The 22,537-nt window shown below is 43.8% G+C and overlaps 1 protein-coding gene across 4 annotated transcripts in view; it reads right to left on the bottom strand.

Annotated features, from left to right (window-relative positions):
- Positions 1-22,537, bottom strand: part of LOC126277924 (protein croquemort-like) — a 705,530-nt gene that overhangs the window by 26,594 nt on the left and 656,399 nt on the right. For all 4 annotated transcript variants that reach the window (XM_049977497.1, XM_049977498.1, XM_049977499.1 and 1 more), the window contains exons 8-9: positions 17,734-17,807; positions 15,272-15,481 (exon numbers count right to left, since the gene is read on the bottom strand). In XM_049977497.1, the coding sequence (XP_049833454.1) occupies positions 15,272-15,481; positions 17,734-17,807 (284 nt within the window). The remainder of the gene's footprint in view (positions 1-15,271; positions 15,482-17,733; positions 17,808-22,537) is intronic.

A 22,537-nucleotide genomic window follows, 5' to 3' on the forward strand; every position in this document is an offset into this window, starting at 1 on the left:
AACCAAAAGAGATACAGGGTGAGTAGAATTAAACTTTCAAAACGCTGTAGAAATAACACCATTGGTTAGAATGACGTCGAATTGCAACGGAATGTTATCGGGGAAGGGGAAAACATATGGCAGAAGAAGAAAAAGTGTGAAAATTCATCAACAGATGGCGCTTTGTATGTCAGAATACGTAAATTAAAGCACCTGTCATGCGCACGACACATTAAAATAGGTATAAACACGCCTGATACACGGCTTTTCCTCCTTTCGCGTCTGCGACGTTCGCCATGACTGTGTCAATGCAGGATCGCTCTCTGCTTCTAAAGCTCTATTACAAGCATTATGACGTCACCCTGTAGAAGTTCCGGACACTGGCTTGAAAAAAAAAAGGTGTTGGTCTGATGTCCGCCGTGGGTGTGGGGAACGTGATTCGGAAATTCGAAAAGACGCGTTCTTTTGATGTGCAACCTGCTAGAGGGAGGAAACGAATTGATTCGACGTCAGTGGAAGCAGTGGCCACAGTAGTACTGCAGCAGACGAATGGTGGTGTAGAAACGTGTAGTGCACGGAGAATTGCCCGAACATTGGACATAGCCTTGAGCACGGTACGTAAAATACTACGAAACATCCTTTTTTGCTATCCATTCAAAATTACCCTTGTGCACAAGTTACTTCATGTTGACCTGCCAGCAAGAGAGATCTTTGCTGTAGAATTTCTTACTCGTATGGACAATGATTGGCCGTGGAAGATTTTGTTGTCAGACTAAGCACACGTCCATCTGACAGGATAATTATGTCAATTACACAGAATTGTCGAATATGGGTCGCGGAAAATCCACACGCAATTCCACCAGTATCAATTCATGCTGAAAGGTCAGTGCGTGGAGCGGGTTTACGGCATCATTTATCATAGGGCCACATTTTTTCTCAGAGACAGGTGCTTCAGGTCCTGTTACATGTACTGTCAATGGTAAGCACTATGGGTGTCTTTTGCGCAATCACGTCATTCTAGCTCTCCAACAGCGTGGATGTGATCACTTTTATGCAAGATGGCGCACCTTCGCACATTTCAAATCCAGTTAAGCAGCTGCTGAAGCACCATTTCGCAAAATTCTAGAATAATCATCCGCCATTATACAATGAAAGTAAAAAGAACTGATAGGGAGATTCATTGAGAAGACGATAGAAGACAAAGGGAAGAGGAAACTATGCGCACCTGAAGAGGATGGCAGAAGACCGGATAGCCTGTTGAACTACCATGAAAAACCTGCCTTTGGCAGAACACTGATGATTATTTCCCTGCAGCATGGCCGTCCCGATCACCTGATCTTAATCCGTAGGTCTTGGTGGGGCTATATAACAAATGTTGTGGTCAGTGTTCCGATTGCAAACTTAGCTGCACTGAAGGCACGCATTGCGCAACACGTTCTGAACGTGACCCCGGAAACACTTCGATCAGTTGTGGAACAAACATGCTGTTTCCCGGTTTCTACTCATTGCAGAAAACTGTGGACTGCATATTGAACATATCTTGCGCCAGTCACACTTAAATTAATAATCCGATTTGATTTTGATTTATGCTTTTTATGCAGTTTTTTGCCTCAGGACAAATAAAAACCGATGTGATTGATGGTTTGTATGCGGGTTTTGGCCTCAGGACAATTGAAAACCGATTTTTCCCAGCTGATGTGATATGACTTTGCCATGGTGGAGAGGCTTAAATAAGTACCAATATCACACCTGTGCACCCCCGCAGTCGACCAGTACTAAATTATGATGCTTACAGCGCCATCTATTGCTACATTTGTAACTATTTTTCTTCTGCGAAACGTTTTCCTTCCCCTCAGATAGTATTTCGTTGCAATTTGACGTCGTCTTGACAAGTGGTGTTATTTCTACAGCGATTTGAATGTATAATTATAATCATACTGTGAACAACAGAAAAGCCTTTCGGGAAAAGAAATGAAAATTGAAGAATTCAAGACGGGTAGCTAAGAAGAAATTTCAAAATGGTCTGAAGACAGAAATAAGAAATGTAGTGAACAGATGAAAGGATGCTGGATGAAAACAACAAATAACGAAGAATTAAAATCGGAACGTGGTCCTCTGAGGGCCTATTCACAGTATTAAAAAAATACTGTCATGAAAGACAGACTAAGGAATTAAATGAATAAATACAACCTCCTTAGGGAAGCACAGAATGAGCCATAGTAGAGTTTACGAAAGTAACGTAGAAAATGCTGAATGTGTCAGAGGTACAGTTTTAGATGCACCAGGTTTTCCCAAGAACCCGCCGTCACAGCATCCATTTTTGTGCGTCTTCCCCGTGCGCAAACAAAGCTCTAGTCATTGTGAGTGCAAATAACTGTAATGGCGACGCGGTAGCACTTTCTTCCCGTAAGGTGCAACCGTCACGGCAAACTGACATCGCTTAGCCGAGGTCAGATGCAGCTTCGACACACTCCACCTGCGACGTGACACACCACCCACATAACCAGATCAGCGTGCGCGCACATCTCCCGCTGGTGTTGCGTAATGCAGGCTGATCCAAGGCCGCGGTGGACCAGCACAGCAATCTGACTCGCCGCAACGGTGAATCATTCCGTCACTCCGCAGGTGATAACAGTACTACACGGGAGTCACACCCAACACGTTGGACTAAAACACCGAAACACCGCTAGAAATGCGTTTTAGAGGCTAAATGCAGATGCTGTCCAAGTCTGCATGTTGCACTGTACGATTTGACCACGAACGTCACCTGTGCATACACACCGTATCGAACGTACAAGGAATGCGAGGAAACAACATCTGCTACGTCGTGCGATCGTGACAGATCGTCACTGAAGAGGATTCTGAAGAAAAATAGGGAGGAGACAGGTATAAAATACACTGTAGAACTGAATGTAGGAGTCGCGAACCTACCAGCGCCAAAATAACACGAAGGGATATTCACAAGCAGCGAATCGGAAGGGCGGGGGAGATGGGGGCGACCTACACTACTGGCCATTAAAATTACTACACCAAGAAGAAATGCAGATGTTAAACGGGTATTCACTGGACATTTATATTATACTAGAACTGACATGTGATTACATTTTCACGCAATGTGGGTGCACTGATCCTGAGAAATCAGTACCCAGAACAACCACCTCTGGCCGCAATAACGGCCTTTATACGCCTGGGCATTGAGTCAAACAGAGCTTGGATGGCGTCTAGAGGTACAGCTGCCCATGCAGCCTCAACACGATACCATGGTTCATCAAGAGTAGTGATTGGCGTATTGTCACTAGCCAGTTGCTCGGCCACCATTGACCAGACGTTTTCAATTGGTGAGAGATATGGAGAATGTGCTGGCGAGAGCAGCAGTCGAACATTTCCTGTATCCAGAAAGGCCCGTACAGGACCTGCAACATGCGGTCGTGCATTATTCTGCTGAAATGTAGGGATTCGCAGGGATCGGATGAAGGGTAGAGCCACGGGTTGTAACACATCTAAAACGTAGCGTCCACTGTCCAAAGTGCTGTCAATGTGAACAAGAGGTGACGGAGACGTTAACCAATGGCAACAGATACCATCACGTCTGGTGATACGCCAGTATGGCGATGAGGAATACAAGCTTCCAATGTGCGTTCACCGCGATGTCGCCAAACACGGATGCGATCATCATGACGCTGTAAACAGAACCTGGATTCATCCGAAAAATGTCGTTTTGCCATTCGTGCACCCGTGTTCGTCGTTGAGTACACCATCGCAGGCTCTCCTGTCTGTGATGCAGCGTCGAGGGTAACCGCAGCCACGGTCACCGAGCTGATAGTCCATGCTGCTGCAAACGTCGTCGAACTGTTTGTGCAGATGTTTGTTGTCTTGCATCCGTCCCCATATGTTGACTCAGGGATCGAGACGTGGCTGCACGATGCGTTGCAGCCGTTCGGATGCGTGTCATCTAGACTGCTAGTGATACGAGGACGTTGGGATCCAGCACGGTGTTGCGTATTACCCTCCTGAACCCACAGATTCCATATTCTGCTGGCAGCCATTGGATCTCGACCAAAGCGAGCAGCTAAGTCGCGATACGATAAACCGCACTTGCGATAGGATACAATCCGCCCTTTATCAAAGTCGGAAACGTGATGGTAGGCATTTCTCCTCCTTACACGAGGCCTCACAGCAACGTTTTACCAGGCAACGCCGGCCAACTGCTGTTTGTGTATGAGAAATCTGTTGGAAACTTTCCTCATGTCAGCACGTCGTAGGTGTCACCACCAGCGCCAACCTTGTGTGAATGCTCTAAAAAGCTAATCGTATGTGTATCACAGCATATTATTCGTGTCTTAAATTTCGCGTCTGTAGCACGTCATCTTCGTGGTGTAGCATATTTTAATGGCCAGTAGTGTAGAATTCCAATAACACTCATCAGTGATTAATATGCCCGTAACAGGAAACCGTAATGTCGAAGCTATAAACCCTGGACTAAGGAACAATGAAAGGAAGTCATTTGGTCGCTGCGCGGCGTAGCCGCGCGGTCTGTGTGTGCCTTGCGCCGGTTCGCGCTGCTGGCACCCGCCGGAGGTCCGAGGCCTCCGTCGAGGATGGTTGGTTGTGTTGTTCTTAGCGTAACTTAAGGTTAGGTTAAGTAGTTTGTAAGTCTAGGGACCGATGATTCAGCAGTTTGGTCCTACAGGAACTTCTCACAAATTCCCAAAATTGCATTTGGTCGGTGGAGCCTTGTTTCACACCGCTATAGCCGAGTTTACGTGCCAAGAGTGAAACATATCAGGGGTTCTGTGATGATTCGGGCAGCCGTATCGTGGTATTCAATGTGCTCCGTGCTTACTCTGCAATGTCGCATTACTGCCGAGGATTGTGTGACTACTTTGACTGACCAGGTCCATCGCATATTCCGATGTTCGTTCCCCAGCGGCGACGCTGTATTCCCAGACCACAACAGAGCTGTTCACAGAGCTCGAATCGTCTAGAACAGGTTTTGTTAGTGCCACCACGTTCACCACATTTCAGTATTACTGAGTCGTAATGGTCTACATTGGAGAGACGGGTGGGTGATTTCTATCCACGTCCATCATTGTTACCTAAACTTGCCACATTTCTGCAACAACAATTCTGTAAGATTCCCTAGAAAACCATACAGGAGCTGTACGTATCCATTCTGAGAGGACTGGAAGCTCTTTTGAATGTCAGCAGGTTACCTGCATCGTATTAGCCACGAAAACGCGTTTTTCGTTTGTTCTCTATATTTTTGTCCACCCCTACATTTAGAGCTTATGTTAATTATGTTTTGAACTAAGATGATTCAAGTGGAATTCGGCAGTATCAATGAGTCACAATCGATACCCATCAACTAGCACACTTATCTGTGTGTAACAAATTTTAGTGCTGCAAAGAAGAATGATCTCTCAGGTTCAGTCGCAAGTAAAGCAGGTCACAGACTTCAGCTTCTTTTGTACGATGCTGGGAAAAAGCAGTTGGTCTGTGACGGAGACTTCAAACTGTGTGCCAGACCATGAATCGAACAAGGGAACTGTCTTTCGCTAGCAAGTCCTGCAAGAGGAAGTTAATTCTCTACACTAGGAGAGCTACTCCCGCAAGGTACGCAGGACAACTTCTGTTTAGTTTAGAAGCTAGGAGACGAACTACTGGCGGGATTAAAGCAGTGAGGGCGGGTCGAGCGTCGTGCTTGGATTGTTCAGTCAGTGGGGCACTTTCCCGTGGAAGGTAAACGCCTCAGGTTTGAAGCTTATGCGGCACACAGTTTTAAACTGCCAGGAAGTGTCAAACAACCTTACACTACGCTGTAGACCGAAAATTCATTCTGGATATACAGGGTGGTCCATTGATCGTGACCGGGCCAAATATCTCACGAAATAAGCGTCAAACTAAAAAACTACAAAGAATGAAACTTTTCTAGCTTGAAGGGAGAAAACAGATGGCGCTATGGTTGGCCCGCTAGATGGCCCTACGATAGGTCAACGGATATATACTGAGTTTTTTTTAAATGGGAACCGCCATTTTTTATTACATATTCGTGTAGTACATGAAGAAATATGAATGTTTTAGTTGGACCATTTTTTCCGCTTTGTGACAGATACCGCATGTAATAGTCACAAACATATGGCTCACAATTCTAGACGAACATATGGTAACAGGTAGGTTATTTTCAGTTAAAATACAGAACGTAGGTACGTTTGAACATTTTATTTCGGTTGTTCCAATGTGATACTTGTACCTTTGTGAAATTATCATTTCTGAGTACGCACGCTGTTACAGCGTGATTACCTGTAAATACCATAATAATCCAATAAATGCTGAAAATGATGTCCGTCAACCTCAATGCATTTGGCAATACGTGTAAAGACATTACTCTCAACAGCGAGTAGTTCCCCTTCCGTAATGTTCGCACATGCATTGACAATGCGCTGACGCATGTTGTCAGGTGCTGTCGGTGGATCACGATAGCAAATATCCTTCAACTTTCCCCACAGAAAGAAATCCGGGGACGTCAGATCCGGTGAACGTGCGGGCTATGATATGGTGCTTCGACGACCAATCCACCTGTCATGAAATACGCTATTCAACACCGCTTCAACCGCACGCGAGCCATGTGCCGGACATCCATTATGTTGGAAGTACATCGCCATTCTCTCATGCAGTGAAACATCTAGTAGTAACATCGCTAGAACATTACGTAGGAAATTAGCATACATTGCACCATTTAGATTGCCATCAATAAAATAAGGGCCAATTATCCTTCCTTCCATAATGCCATGCCATGCCATACATTAACCCGCCAAGGTCGCTGATGTGGATTTTCCGTTGCCCAGTAGTGCATATTATGCCGGTTTATGTTACCGCTGTTGGTGAATGACGCTTCGTTGCTAAATAAACGCGTGCAAACAATGTGTCATTGTCCCGTAATTTCTCTTATGTCCAGTGGCAAAACTGTACACGACGTATAAAGTCGTCGCCATGCAATTCCTAGTGCATAGAAATATGGTACGGGTGAAATCGATGTTGATGTAGCATTCTCCACACCGACGTTTTTGAGATTCCCGATTCTCGTGCAATTTATCTACTACTGATGAGCGGATTAGCCGCGACAGCAGCTAAAACACCTACTTGGGCATCATCATTTGTTGCATGTCGTGGTTGACGCTTCACATGTGGCTGAACATTTCCTGTTTCCTTAAATAACGTAACTATCCGGCGAACGGTCTGGACACTTTGATGATGTCCAGCATACCGAGAAGCATACATAGCGCACACACGTTGGACATTTTAATCACAATAGCTATACATCAACACGATATCGACGTTTTCCGCAATTGGTAAACGGTCCATTTTAACACGAAGCAAATACCGTCCGCATTAGCGGAATGTTACGTGATATCACGTACTTATACGTTTGTGACTATTACAGCGCCATCTATCACAAAGCGAAAAAAGTGGTCCAACTAAAAAATTTATATTTCTATATGTACTACACGAATATGTAAAAAATGGTGTTCCTATTTAAAAAAACAGTTGATATCCGTTTGACGTATGGCAGCGCCATCTAGCGGGCCAACCATAGCGCCATCTGGTTTCTCTCGTCAAGGTAGCCGAGTTTCGTTCTTGGTAGTTTTTTCGCTTGACGCTTATATCGTGAGATATTTGGCCCGGTCACTATCAATGGACCACCCTGTATAGGAGATTGCTCACGAAGTACTCGAGACCCATGCCAGAACATTTATCAAGTGTTTAGCATCCATAGCAATTAATAGGAGCAGCATAGGATATGGACGTGTAAGGCGACGAGGAGCACCAGTTGTTACCGATGTGCTTCACTGTGTGAGGGAACTTTCCGCGGGGGTCTACTTGCAGGAGTTTCCAGAATCAGTTCCAAGTGTACCACAGCCCCTAATTAACAGTCCTGCAATGACCGCGAAGACAATATCACATTAATTACATCGCGCACTGTTTGACTGAACAGTCTTTCTTCCCGCGCTCCATATGCAAATCGAACCGGAATGAAACCAAAAGGCGTAATATGCGATGGGAAGTGCTCTCTGCCTTGCGCTACAAAACTGTTCGCCGAGTATGGATGAAGAGAGACAGCACAATGCAACATTTCGAATGTACTGATGTAGAAAGATTCATTAGTCTACTGAGAAGTGTGATCGCTAGCGAACTGTTCTATAATTACAGCTGAAGCAACAAGTCGAAATAAAAGACTTAAAAAGACGAAAATATTTTTATGCTCTTGAACTTTAGTGTTTTTGTAAATACTTTCATGAAAACCCGTGAAAATAAAAATTTTCAAGCGATCTGGTTCAACGGTTGTAACGAATAAACACGTTTTCAATGGAAAGCTGAAAACCATCGAGACCTTTAGGCCAACTGCGAAAATTTATAGGCGTGACAGTCTCAAATCGTGGCGTAATCACAGGTATCTGAAGGACCACTGCCTACGATTCTTAAGTAGTTATGAAGCAAACTGCAGTCCTTGTAATTCTTTGGATTTTATACAGTGTGGGCGCAGTGAAACTGACCAGGAATGTATTTATGCACCTTTAAGATCTACACACTGTGTGTGTGTGTGTGTGTGTGTGTGTGTGTGTGTGTGTGTGTGTGTTATTTTGCCCATCATGTATTTTCATATGCGTTATTAAAATATTCATGACCAAAGAGTATTGACATCAGATCTGTGCTTTAAGACATTTGCCACACAAATTATTTTTTTTTGGGGGGCAATTTACAGTGCTGGTGCCAAACAATACACCGTCTGAGGGAAACGAGATACTTGTACTACACTGATCAAAAGCACTTGTATCACAAAGAATCTGAATGATTTTCTTCGCGCAGTTCTTAGTCCAATATTCGAATATGAAATTCTTGCTACGGAACAGATGGATACACGTGCCAGGAAAATGTTGAAGTTCAGAAAGTAGTTGGTGTGTCAATTAGAGCAAAAGGAACACGATTGCGAGTAGAGTAGGATTGAAGTGTCTGGACCACACAAGAAGAAAGAAGAGAGATGAAGGTGAAGCAGCAATTTCTGTAAAAAATTCCAGAGTTTTCGTCGCACAGTAGTGGACTTCAAAGCTAGCAAGGAAACAGATGAACTGATGAACTGATGAACTGATTTGCCTGAGGAATTTGCTTTTGAACGAGTGATTATGTGAGAACGAGATCAAAGTTTCAGGAAAGTCGTAGTACGTTAAACTTTTACGATGTTAATGAACTATCAGAATGAAGGACCGGTGTTTCATTCCGACGAAACGTCGATTGCTGCACGTTATCTTGTCGCATCCGACTGCACTCCAGTTGTAAAAATTCTGGAGTGTATGTCATTACTATTTCCGCTCACTATTTCTCTGGCGTAAATAAGGTCTGGTGGGTAATACCCAACTGTGCAAAATGTTCCGACTTAACAAAAAGACCTGCACCAGTGTCTAGATCATGTAGAAAACGTACCTCCCGCTGTGACTTTCTTGTGAAACAGCGTCGATGTACAGTGCAGACACGCCCGCTTGGCCGGCTCTGAAGACGTCTTTACGTAACGCGACGTCTCAGCGACGCGCACCCTGACCCCGGGCCATCTGCTGTGCCGCATCCCGAAGCTCGCGGCCTTCGCCCCTACACACTTAACTGTTGACTGTGTAGCAGGCTGCTGTAAGAGGCCTTCCCCGCTGGATTCAAGGTAAATACGCGAGCAGTTACTATGTGTAAGTTAGGCGTTCCCTATTACGCAGTCAAGCCATTAACAAGGACTGCCTCAAGCCCGCCTCGAAGAACGAATACGTAGGCTGTACCACGGAGTATTTCCAGAAGTGCTAAGGACGGAGATTATTTCTAATCCAGTTAACAGCAAACATTTTCTCCACATAGGGCCCAGTGGAGAAAATGTGTCTTATTCGTTTAACAGTCAACTTTAAATAAACTGTGTGTGAACTAGGAGAATCCAACTTCTTTTCGGTATTTCCTTTCTTTAAATATCTCTCTCTCTCTCTCTCTCTCTCTCTCTCTCTCTCTCTCTCTCTCTCTCTCTCTCACACACACACACACACACACACACACACACACACAGTGTTCATCTTAGCTTCATCATGGCGTTCGCTTTGACGCTAAGAACTGTCCACATATTTCGACACGATGTGTCTCACAGACAAACGTCAGCAGCATGCGTATCTTCATCGAGTGCATCTTTCCATCGTTTCTTTAGTCTTCGACCCTAGAATCGCGCTGGTACGCCGGCATTATCGCTGGGCCCTGAATCTCCGTACGTCCGTCCCTCCCTCTCGCATTTTCTCCACTATTTCCTTCACGCTAACCTGCCACATAACGGTGTTGTTACTTTCGCAGTCTGTCCGGTCACTCCAACTATTAACTTGCATAGCATGCGCTTATACATGACGTGGATTACCTGGCGGTTTTGGCCACCGCGATCAAGGTTCAGACAGTTTGTAAGTCTGTCCCATAGAATGGGATTTCCGTAACAGAGAAATTTTTGTGTCATATAGAACCCTTGTGACTACGTAACTGTATCAGTGCTGAATTTACTCTAGCTCTTGCGCCATCATTTTTCTTTTTTTAGGTATGAGATCTCATATTTCTGTGTCGTCCGAATAATACAAAGCCAGGGCAAAAGCGCGACAGGCGCAAAGTCGGCGCCAGTGTCACAGAGACTCGCCACTTGCGCGAGTTACGTCATCGACTTCGCCTCGGCCAATTGCCGGCCCAGTTGAATCCGCCAGTGACCCGACGATAACCGACAGAAGCCTACTCGTAAGATCATCTCTGGCCCACTTGGTTATAGATCATCGACCAGGGCTCACTTAGACAGAGAACGTGGTTAGTGAACTCTTAGCAAATGCAACTTGCAGATACTTTCTGTTCACTTCTATGTCCTATGAAGCTTACCAATCGTTATTTGTACTTCGCCACTGACGTCCTGTTTTGTATTATATTACATGCAGTGCTGCAGACTTCATTATTGAACTAGTCACAAAGATAAGTAAACCTTTTTAACTCATTTGTGTAAATTTGTTACTAATTTGTTTGGAGTGTTGTAGAACCTTATTTCTCCTATTCTATTACCTGACCATGGGGCATAACTAACAGTGGCAGGTAGGAATTGTCTTAGCGGTGTACTGCACCAGAAGCCGTTTCAAGAACTCAGACACTCGGCCTACCGTAACATCAGAGGCAACTCTGCCTTCACAGCAGTAGTGACGAGGCCTTTACAAAACTGGCAACTGTACTATATTACCTACTGTACCACTAGGCGCCACTGCATCTCACGGTTGGAAGTCGTCATGCTTTGGCTTATCAGTGTGCTCAGGCCATCAATAATGATTGACAAATGAAACACTACGAACAAATATTTTACTATATTTTGTCACGTAACTGTAAAATTTCATTGTAGTTATAGTTTGTAACATTTACTTCGATCGAAGGTCCTATAAAGTTATTTTTTAAGTTGCTTGTGTTCTACACTGATGCTTGCTCTAGGCTCCTAGGTTTGCAGCAGAGACCTCAGCTGATGCGCGTTGCTTCACACGTTACACGGGAGCAGAAAGCTTCAGCAGAGGGCTGGCAGATACCCAGGGAGGTCCTCCATCAGCGGCAAATGGCACCGCGTGTTCACTAACGCCCGCAGGCAGCCACAGTAATGGTGCGACAGCAGCGCCTCTGCCGGCGCCGCGCTTACCTAACTACCGACCGCGCACCGTAAAATTCCCGCCGCCATTGTTCGTAAACACTCTCCCACCTTCATTTCAGCTTGGTAGGCGGCTCTCTGGTTTCCGTGTTCTGCCCTAATGTCGTGCTCGTACAACGTGCCTGGACTATGCTGTAGCTTGGAAGCCCTCCTCTCTCGTAAATGGCCAGCTCTCATTCGTCATACACTGATTACGTCATGGAACTCGAATACACAATGGATCTCGCAAGAAACTTTCAGCCAGATTAACACTGTGTTTTGTTCCAGACTCGATTCCATCTCTTGCCTTCCACAGGGGATGCTCTTTACGAATTGAGCTGTCTGTCCATGTGGGACTGACGAACCGCTCTCACACCTTCAACCGTAAACCCTGTCGCCCCCCCCCCCCCCCCCAAATCTCTCTCTCTCTCTCTCTCTCTCTCTCTCTCTCTCTCTCTCTCTCTCTCTCTCTCCCGTCCCCCATGCTTCCCGAACTTACAGAAAACTTCTCCTGCACATCTTGCTGGATTTGTGGAGAGAGCGTGTAGCCGCAACCATGTGATTGTTTCGAGAGCGAACCTTCTACTCAACGGCGTAATTTGTTTTGTACCTACCAGTCCCGCAACTGATTAGTCATCTTTCTCAATTTCCTTCTATCGTTGGCCAAGTTTCTGATACGTTATTGACACACTGCCAACATACAACCAGCCAGTTTTATTTTTCTTGGAAGTGTTAGAACGTTTCCTAATCCCTTTAGTACGGATCATTTCCCAAGCGGGTTCCCTTTAAGATGGCCACATGCACTGGTATTTAGCCATGAACAACGTGCGCATCGCAGTTAACATTGTCATGAGTGAAAACAGGTACATTTACACGGTACCTGCTATTAAAAAGACGAGATAAACTCAGAGCACACTGATTTGTTTTGTTCATTTTACGCGACTGTGAAGCTAGTTGAGTTCATGCGACGCTATTTTTTCTTATTTTTCTGCCGTTAGGTATTGAGCTGTACGCCGTGTTTCTGCTTTCGTTCCTCTGTCCCTCGTGTGTAATTTCTTGAGTGGGCTTCCCGCAGATTTATAATTATAGTCCTGACTTACTTGATCTTCAGTTTACTTGGAATATACTAGTTAGTTATGTGTGTTCCTCTACGATAATAGCTCAGCATTGTTTTTTGTTATTTATTCCTTATTAACTGTAGTTGTTAGGGGTCCTGATTTAATCAGAGTTTTTTTCTGTAACTACACAGACGTCCACGGATGTAATATTTAGCCAAGTTCCATTTTCGCATTTCATGTTACGATTTTCCTTCTAATTACTCTGTTTTTCGATTTGTAGTCAGCCATAATCCGTAAAGTAATTCTGTTTCCCAAACCGTTATTCGGCCTTTCGTGACAAATTTATTATTATATCTACTCCAAATTATTCTGTATGACAGCTGTCGTTTTGCAACTTTTTCTGGTGTTCTGATTTTAAATCTGAAAATTTAATAATATAAAATATATGAACTTATCATCTTGGGAGATTTTACTATTCTGGTGATTAACGGTTGATTGTTCAGTTCGAAATTCTGGTGATTCCATATTCTGCATCTCAAATTTGGCGTCCGGTTTCACTATTACTATTTGCTAGTGTTTTTATCATCATCATCATCATCATTATCATGGGATCCTGTAAGTTCTTGTCAGTTTGCTGTCGGGAGCGCAGAATATTATTAAAATCTATGTTTCCATATGGTTTTTACATCCGTGCTAAATCCGTGTATTTCGAATCTTCTTACTGCAGCTGGCTTTAAAAATTATGTATGTGGGATACACTGATACCTTTGACGAAAATTATTTGCCGAGCTGTTTGGATTACTGTGCTCGTATCTGAAGCCTATCGCAAGGGATTGGCTTGTCAATGGATACGTACGTTACCGTACACGTTTGATTTTTCATTTCGTTCAACACAGAGAGGGTCGTATTTGTAATATGACAAACTTTCATTATCTGTAACTGTTATTCCAACTTTTACTGTATTATTTTGGCGTCGCCATTGTGTTTGTATTCATCATCATCATCATCAGCAGCATAGTAGTAGTAGTAGTAGTAGTAGTAGTAGTAGTAGTAAAATACTAGAGAAGCGAGACGTTCGTGTGATTTTCAGAAAAGTTGTCTGCTATCGTAAAATCGGTCATGTGGCAACAGGTAACATTCGATTTATCGACATTAATGGTATTTTCCTTTACTTTCATTACATCATATATTATACGTTCTGACTGTTCACACACATCACACGATCAACATGCAAGTAACATTTCCTCCGGAATGTTGAAGCGTCGTGTAATACTTCTCATATCGCAAAAACTTACATCTGCTGGCTGTGGTGCTAATCATTAAAACTTGGAACTCCCGAGGTTGTATAACGACTGACGCGATTTCAATGCAAGTGGCTTTCTGCTACGTCATTAGGAAAGACGTGTTATACAAGCTCTTTTTAAGTAGGCTTATACAACTACCTCCGCTCATGAGTCACTGGCAGTCGATAGGACCGTGAGCAGCAGGAATATAATGGCTGCACTCGGCCGCTCGTAGGCTGAAAGGTAGGGCTTGTACAAGAGCATTCCTCCTGTGTCCGAAAGATGTGTGTTTGAAGCTTGTAGTCGGTAATTTCTCGTTGCTTGAGTGTTACGATAGAGTACTGAAATCTATAGCAACTAAATACTCGACTTTGAGCTGTGCTTTGGTTTGGCTTGAACAGCAGTGCTTTGCTATCTATATCCGTGGTCCTACGAGGAGTTGAATGCCTCTATTTTCTGGCCTTTGCACCGGAATAGCTCAAGTTCAAAGTGAACTCCAAATCAAGTATCAAATCGGCATTTTTCAGATACTCCGATGTTTCGCAGACTTGAGGGAAGACGTAATTGACGATAAATCCTAGGAAAGACTGTTGAACCGACAACCCCTGCAGTTGCAGCCTGGCGCTGACGTACCCAGCTTCATACATCTCTACTAATTTTGTAGTAGTCAGCACACACCAATTGCATTTACTGGCAATGTTTATAAAAACACCAGAGACGACAGAACGCTGCAGCGATGCTAGTGCTCCATGTTGTAACATGCCACATTGCAGTGAACAGAAGTCAAGCGACTTCTTTGGTCAAATCTACAGAGAGGCTCTAGATTTGATCAAATATTGGACGACATTTGACAAATTTACCTATTACACCATCAAATATCTTTGACAAAGAAATTTGACAAAGAAATTTGACAAAGAAATTTGACAAAGAAATTTGACAAAGAAATTTGACAAAGAAATTTGACAAAGAAATTTGAATTTGACAAAGAAATTTGAATTTGACAAAGAAATTTGAATTTGACAAAGAAATTTGAATTTGACAAAGAAATTTGAATTTGACAAAGAAATTTGAATTTGACAAAGAAAATTGACAAAGAAAATTGACAAAGAAAATTGACAAAGAAAATTGACAAAGAAAATTGACAAAGAAAGTGTAATACCGGCCTAAGATGACGTACAACGCAACAGTGTTGGGAGACTGCCGCCAGCTACTTGCCCTCAGGTGCTACACAGGAGGGGTGGGGTGTTTACCTGGTCCTGGCGCGGTGCTCCCTGAGGCGCAGCCCGGTGGCGATGAGCAGGGCGACGACGCCGGCCGCGCACGACGCCAGCGAGGCGGCCAGCCCGCACGTGGGCATCAGCAGCAGCAGGCGCAGCGGCCGCGCCAGCTCCTCCGTGATGGACGCGCGCTCCTCGAACCACAGCATCGGGAAGAAGACGCGCGGCACGCCCCGCAGCATCCTGGCGCAACACACACTGGTCACTGCGGCGCCGCGGCACGTCTCCAGCTCCGTGCAATACTCTAGCGTGTGGTTCCTAACTTACTAGGAGGAGCTATTCTGTGTGCCACATGCCGACCCCCGCCGAGTCTCAGCGCTCCTTCATATTTGCTGGTGTCTCGTGTCTAGCAGTTCGCGAGCAGCCTAGGTACTGCACGAGCCAGTTGGATCGCCAGTGTCTGCACACCTTTCTAGTCCCAACACACACAAAATTCGTGGTCCATGTTCCGTCTATGCAACTAACTGCAGGCAGATTTTCATTGCCATACTCGTTTCGCTTCCTTTATTTGCAAAGCGTCTTCAACGGCCTGTAATAAACTTAGTATATGGCGATTACAATACATTACTATGTTACGGTTTGTCTTTTTTCCTTGTTTTCTAGGTTAGAACCAACTTCTGTAGCACAACTTTTGTTATGTGAAATTATCGTTCTGTGTTACTTACTATTTCCAGCGCTGTTAGTTAATGCATGTGGTCCTGAAGATGTGTTCATTAGTCTCCGTGCTCCAGTTGGCCGATTTATGGCGTTCTTTCACCTACATTTGATTCAACACTTTGCACACATCACTTGCATTTTGTGTTTAACATTACACACCGAAAACACACACATGCTGAACACAAAATGCTAACTGCAAGTGATGTGTGCGAATTGTTTTATCAAATGTGGCTCACAGAACGCCGAAAATCGACCGACTGGAGCACGGAGACTAATGAACACATCTCCAGGACCACACGCATAAGCTAACAACGCTGGAAATCGTAATTAACACACAACGATAATTTCACATGACCAAATTTCCGCTACTAAAAAAGTTCACGATAACCGAAAAAACGAAAGAAAACAGGACTATATAAATGTATAGAAAGAAACATCTACTACAGGCCACTGAAGACGATCCACAAATGAAAGAAGCGAAATGCGTATGGCAATAAAAATCTGCCTTTAATTAGTTCCATAGACGGAACATAAATCCACGAATTTTGAAGCAACTAACTAACGACGGTAGACAGAAAAAATGACGTGAAAACTTATATTTACTCCAAAATATTGTCCATTCGGAGCATATTTCCAAAGGATGTAGCTATACCGGCTTTTTCAAAATGAACATCGGGTTTTTAAGGCTTTGCAGCATTCAGCTTACAATTACAAATAACAGATCAAATGAAAGAACAATTCAAAGGTTTCTCTTAGAAGTGTTTAATGTTTCTGACTCATTGAGGTGATAGGCGAGCCCTTCCCAAACCACGTTCAGGCTGTCCGGAATAAATGTTGCAACAAGGTGTTTCTTAAGCCGGCAGCGGATGCGCGCGCGCGCCCTTATGATGGTCGCAAGGTAACAATCACATGGCGTCAGATCGGGTGCAAGTGGATCCATCCGAAACAACATCTCTCATCCAGCACCTTGCGGCCAATCCCATGGTTGGGTATAACGTCATTTAACTAATCGCGTGTTGCCAGTGAAGCGCCGTACCATCTGGATACCTAATAAACTTCTGTGGTTCACCTTATTCCAGTTCAGGAAAGAGCCATAGGTCTAGCGCATCAAGATAAGAAAGATCAGTTACAGTTGCTGCGCCGAAAAAGAAAGGCCCATAAACTTTCCGCTGGGATATGGCACAATAAATTAGGGAAATCGCGTTGAAATTTTACCTCTCGTCGGTATTTGCTGACATTGCACACATTGTATATGTTCACATTTCCACTTACGTGACATGTGTATTCATAACTGAAGACGACACGATCCGGAAGCTCTTCATGTCATGCTGCAACATTTCGTTTGGAAAGTTGACATGTAATCCGTAGCCTGTTGGCTTTAGAGCATTTTAGTTCTAAGTTGAACGTAATAAATGCTACAGAGCCTTAAAACCTCGATATTCATTCTGATACACCCGGTATTGCGATTAAAGTTAAGAATACTGTAGGCCATCAAGACACACTTCTTTACTTTCGGGTTCTTGATCCGTTCTGCTTCTATCGTGCATTTTAATTTGTTACCATCTTTTGAGTCAGTACGTGCATTTTCTCGTGGAAGAAACACAAACAGAGAGAGAGAGAGAGAGAGAGAGAGAGAGAGAGAGAGAGAGAGAGAGAGAGAGAGAGAGAGACTAAAAGACCAAGTGAAATTTCCGCGAAGTCTTTCGAAGCACGTAACACACAAGTAGCCAGAGCAATACAAACCAATGGAAGATCAGAAACTGTGATGCAGTACTTACGATATGTAACTCTGCTGCTGCAGCAGGATATTTATCTGGAAGCGCGCCGCCACATCCAGAGGTATTCCCGTCTCCTGTTGCAAACAAAGTGTTAATTAGCACACCTTTAATTTATTCTTTATCGAGAGAGCTATACTTTGAATCTATAACCAGTTCCACACTTGCTAAAGTAGTCTTTCAGTCTTCAGCAAGGAGTAAGTAGGTAATCGGACTAACACTACTACATCTTTAGAGAACGATTCTGCACACAACCACTAGTCTTTGGCTAAGCTGGTGCCATCACATCTTTTTTCTGATGACCGCTGATCAAGCAAAACATGGAGAGGTTTTCTGCAAATTCGACATCAGTAAACGGGTATTGAAGGATTTAATTTTTGAAATGGGCCTTGACTTAAGTCTGGATAGCACAACCCGTAATACATTTCTCTGAAAAGCGTGAACTCCTCGTTCGAAGCACCGATTTTTAGTCAGTCAGGAAGTTTCACTTACAACTTTCCTTCCTTATGGTCAATGATCAGGATATTTAAAGGCAACACAGAGCACTCGCTTCCTTGGTCCGACTAAAATGTCGATATGACGGCTAGAAATAGTGCTAAATATCGAACTTTCTCTGAGAGATGAAAAATTCAAAAAGGAAGATGAATGCTAATGTCACGATCATTACAGGTTCCACTCAGTCAGAGAAAGACGTGGAAGGAAATTGTCGGCCTCATGTTAGCAGAAGAGCCCACGCGACTAACTCAACAAGGCCATGTGTCTACACACGGGGAAGCCTGCGCAGAGGGACGAATTCATGAGAATGGCAACCACGGCTGTCTCCATGACTCCCACTGGACTTGCAACTGGATACTCGCCCTTAATGCTGATCTGAAGGTCAATGACAATGCAAAGTAAGCGAGACAGAACTTCCCGCTGCGGGTGAAAACCCGGTAGTCCAGTGGTAGACGGAGGGCGCATGTTCTGGGACAGGTCGGACAAGTAAGCACTACTACGGGTGTTTTAAAGGGCTTTATGCTCATGTATGCCCCTGTTTGGGATAAATACATTATTACGAAGGGACTAACAAATTATTCTACTGGTGGGTGGAAGAAACTAAGCTGACGAATCGGCAGGACAATACATGGCCATGAACTTTATCTACTAACTTCAAACCGACGAGTACAGTTACTGTATTTTTGACTGTTTGTTGGTAGTGACTTGAGAGAAACCATCAGTTTGGATTTTAACAACGAATGACGAAGGTGAAGGTGAGTGGAGCGTTGATGTAACTGAAGTTACATATCTTCCGCCCACTGCGAATATTTCGCACACGTAGCAGCACAGGTTCAGGAAACGCCAATTGTGTGAAATACATCGGTTTTCTTTTTGATACAAAGTTGACTGAAAAAGCAGACACTGTCACACCAACAGCTCCCACCTTCCATGATTTCACAAAGGCTTTCAGCACTGATATACGCGTAACTGACAACGAATATACAATCATACAGATATTGTCACGAGGAAGTGATTGGTTTAAAGAGATTTCGTATAACAGAACCTAGCACGTTATACTGGGCAGTCAGTGTTTAAGTAACTGTAAAACAGTAACAGGTGGGTGCAAGCGAAACGTAGTAAGACCACTGATGTTTTCCACATACATAAAAGATCTGTCATATAGTGTCAGCAGCACACACTGACTGTTTACTAATGATGGTACCGCCCACAGGAAATTATCATTGCTGGCTGGCTGTCTGTAGGTCAAGGTTCAGTACAGGATGGAAGCCCTTCTTTAATGTAGATAGCTGCAAGACAATGCCGATTGTATCAGATTACAAGGTTGGTACTTATCTCCTGATTCCTGTAAGAATTGAATACGTGGCCGCAATACTACGAATCAATATGAAAAGTGTGGTACACGTGGAATCACTAAGAATAAAGGCTGCTAACTGAAGCACATTTTTTGCTGAAACGATTAAGCAAAAACGCAATGCATCTACTAACAAAGTTTCATGCAAGATGATAGTGTAAGCCACTGCAGAGCAGTGCTTCCGAGTTCATAAGTACTAACATCCCGTTGACAAAGAGGTCATTAAAGGTGGCGCACGAACTAGTTGGAGGAATATGGGGTAGATCAACCCTGCACGTGAAAACGGAAGCATCTAGTACTTGACTTAAGCTATATATGGAGAGCAAATAAACGCTGCTTATGAGTGAACGTATACAGATTAAGTTACGATACTCCCCAGCCAAGTCTAGTCTCCTAAGCACTTTGCCACTTTGCTCCGTATGGCACCGTTTAGAGTCATTAACAAGTCAGCCTAAACCGGAATGAGTACGTCGAAGGTATCCAAGAAAGTGTTGGGATCGTAAGAGACTCATGCAGCCCACTCCAAAGTCTAGCAAACAAGCATAAATGGTAATTATTTCAAGAGAGATTCTCGTGGGTATATTTAGAGCACTTGCTTTCAAGATAGACAATGCAAAAATTTTACTGCTTCCAACGCAGATGTTGCATAGGGGCGTTTATATAACGCAAGAGTGTTCAAAGGAAATTTGAACCTACACAAATTCACCTTTACTGACGATGATGGGATAGAACTGGGCACTGGAAACAGAGGATGCCACCAGCGCACAGCGCTCGAAGCTACTGTCAATCTCGCTGTACGGGATGAGACATGTGAGCCACCCACACTCACAGTAATTACCGCATTCGATATGTCTCTTCATTTCAACCAAGTTTGTTTTCACCATACGTGATGAGCTGTGTGCTGCAGTACAAATCCACGTACTACAACCATAAAATTTGCAGGCTTTGCTTTCAGACTGTATTGCGTCCGTAAGTAACTCAATTACTAGCAACGTTTGGCAGTGTCGCCAGAATGTTGTTCCGGAGCCCAGTCCCTCTGAGCGAAGTAGCTCGTAGTAGCCCTCTGTGACGTAGTAGCCCTCTGTGACGTAGTGGACTTTTCTTTTCTGTTCTGTAACTAGCGAGTTTGCAGTAACTGTCTGCAGCTGTGACAGAAAACTGGGAACAACCAATCTTCGTATGAAGCATTCCCTTCTGCGCACTGTAAAGTAGATAACGTGGATGCAGATATCTTCGGAGTAGTGAAGCAAATTAAATCACTTAATAAAATCAAGTCTTCTGGTCCAGAATGAATACCAATCAGGTTCCTTTCAGAGTACGCTGATACAATAGCTCCATACTTAACAATCACGTACAATCGTTCGCTCGATGGAAGATCCGTACCCAAAGACTGGAAAGTTTCGCAGGTCACACCAACATTCAGGAAAGGTTGTAGGAGTAATCCAATAAATTACAGACCCACATCATTAACGCCTATATGCAGCAGAGTTCTGGACTACATAGTGTGTTCGAACATTGTGAATTACCTCGATGCAAACTGTCTACTGACACACAGCTAAGAAGGATTTACAAAAAATCGTTCTTGTTAAACAACTAGCTCTTTCCTCGTACAAACTGTTCAGTGCTATTGACATGGGATTTCAAACTGATCCCGTATTTATGGATTTCCGGAAGACTTTCACTACAAGCCGCTTATGTGATACAGTGTCGAAATTGTATGCCTATGTGATATCGTCTCAGTTATGTGACTGTAAAGGTGAATTCCTGTGACAGAGGTCACAGTTCGTAGTAACTGACGAAAAGTCATCGAGTAAAATAGAAGTGATTTCTGGCGTCCTCCAAGGTAGTGTTACAGGCCCTTTGCTGTTCCTTATCTATATAAACGGTTTGGGAGACAATCTGAGTAGCCGTCTTTGGTTGTTTGCGAAAGATGCTTTCGTTTAGCTACTAGTAAAGTCATCAGAAGATAAAAATAAATTGCAAAACAATTTATAAAAATGTATATATGGTGCGAAAATTGGCAATTGACCCTAAGTAAAGAAAAGTGTGAAGTCATCTGCGCGGGTGCTAAAAGGAATCCATTGAACTTCGGTTAGACGATAAATCAGTCAAATCTAAAGGCTGTAAATTCAAATACCTAGGGATTACAACTACGAACAACTTAAATTGGAAGGTACACACAGAAAACGTAACAGATCTACTAAGGAGACTGCCTACACTACGTACTCTTTTGGAATACTGCTGCGCGGTGTGGGATCCTTACCAGATAGGAAATACGGAGTACATCGACAAATTTCAAAGGGGAGCGCGTTTTGTATTATCGCAAAATGGGGGAGAGAGCGTCCTGAAATGATGCAGGATTTGAGATGGAGATAATTAAAACAAAGGCGCATTTCGTTGCTGAGGAATCTTCTCACGAAATTCCAATCACCAACATTCTCCAAAAGGATTTTGTTGACGCCGTCCTACATAGAGAGAAACGATCACCATGATAAAAAAAAAGGGAACTCAGTGCTCGTACGGAAATATATGCCGGGTGGCCAAAAAGTTAGTATAAATTTGAAAACTTAATAAACAACGGAATAATGTAGAGAGAGAGATAAAAATTGACACATATGCTTGGAATGACATGGGGCTTTATTAGAACCAACAAAAAAAAAAAAAACCACCCCACATTGCTAGACGCGTGAAAGATCTCTTGCGCGAGTCGTTTGGTGATGATCGTGTGCTCAGCCGCCACTTTCGTCATGCTTGAGCTCCAGGCCCCCAGACCTCAGTCCGTGCGATTACTGGCATTGGGGTTACCTCAAGTCGCAAGTGTATCGTGAGCGACCGACATCTCTAGGGATGCTGAAAGACAACATCCGACGCCAATGCCTCACCTTAACTCCGGACATGCTTTACAGTGCTGTTGACAACATTATTCATCGACTACAGCTATTGTTGAGGAATGATGGT

The sequence above is a fragment of the Schistocerca gregaria genome, chromosome 6, assembly GCF_023897955.1.
Source record: "Schistocerca gregaria isolate iqSchGreg1 chromosome 6, iqSchGreg1.2, whole genome shotgun sequence".
NCBI classification, from domain to species: Eukaryota; Metazoa; Arthropoda; class Insecta; order Orthoptera; family Acrididae; genus Schistocerca; species Schistocerca gregaria.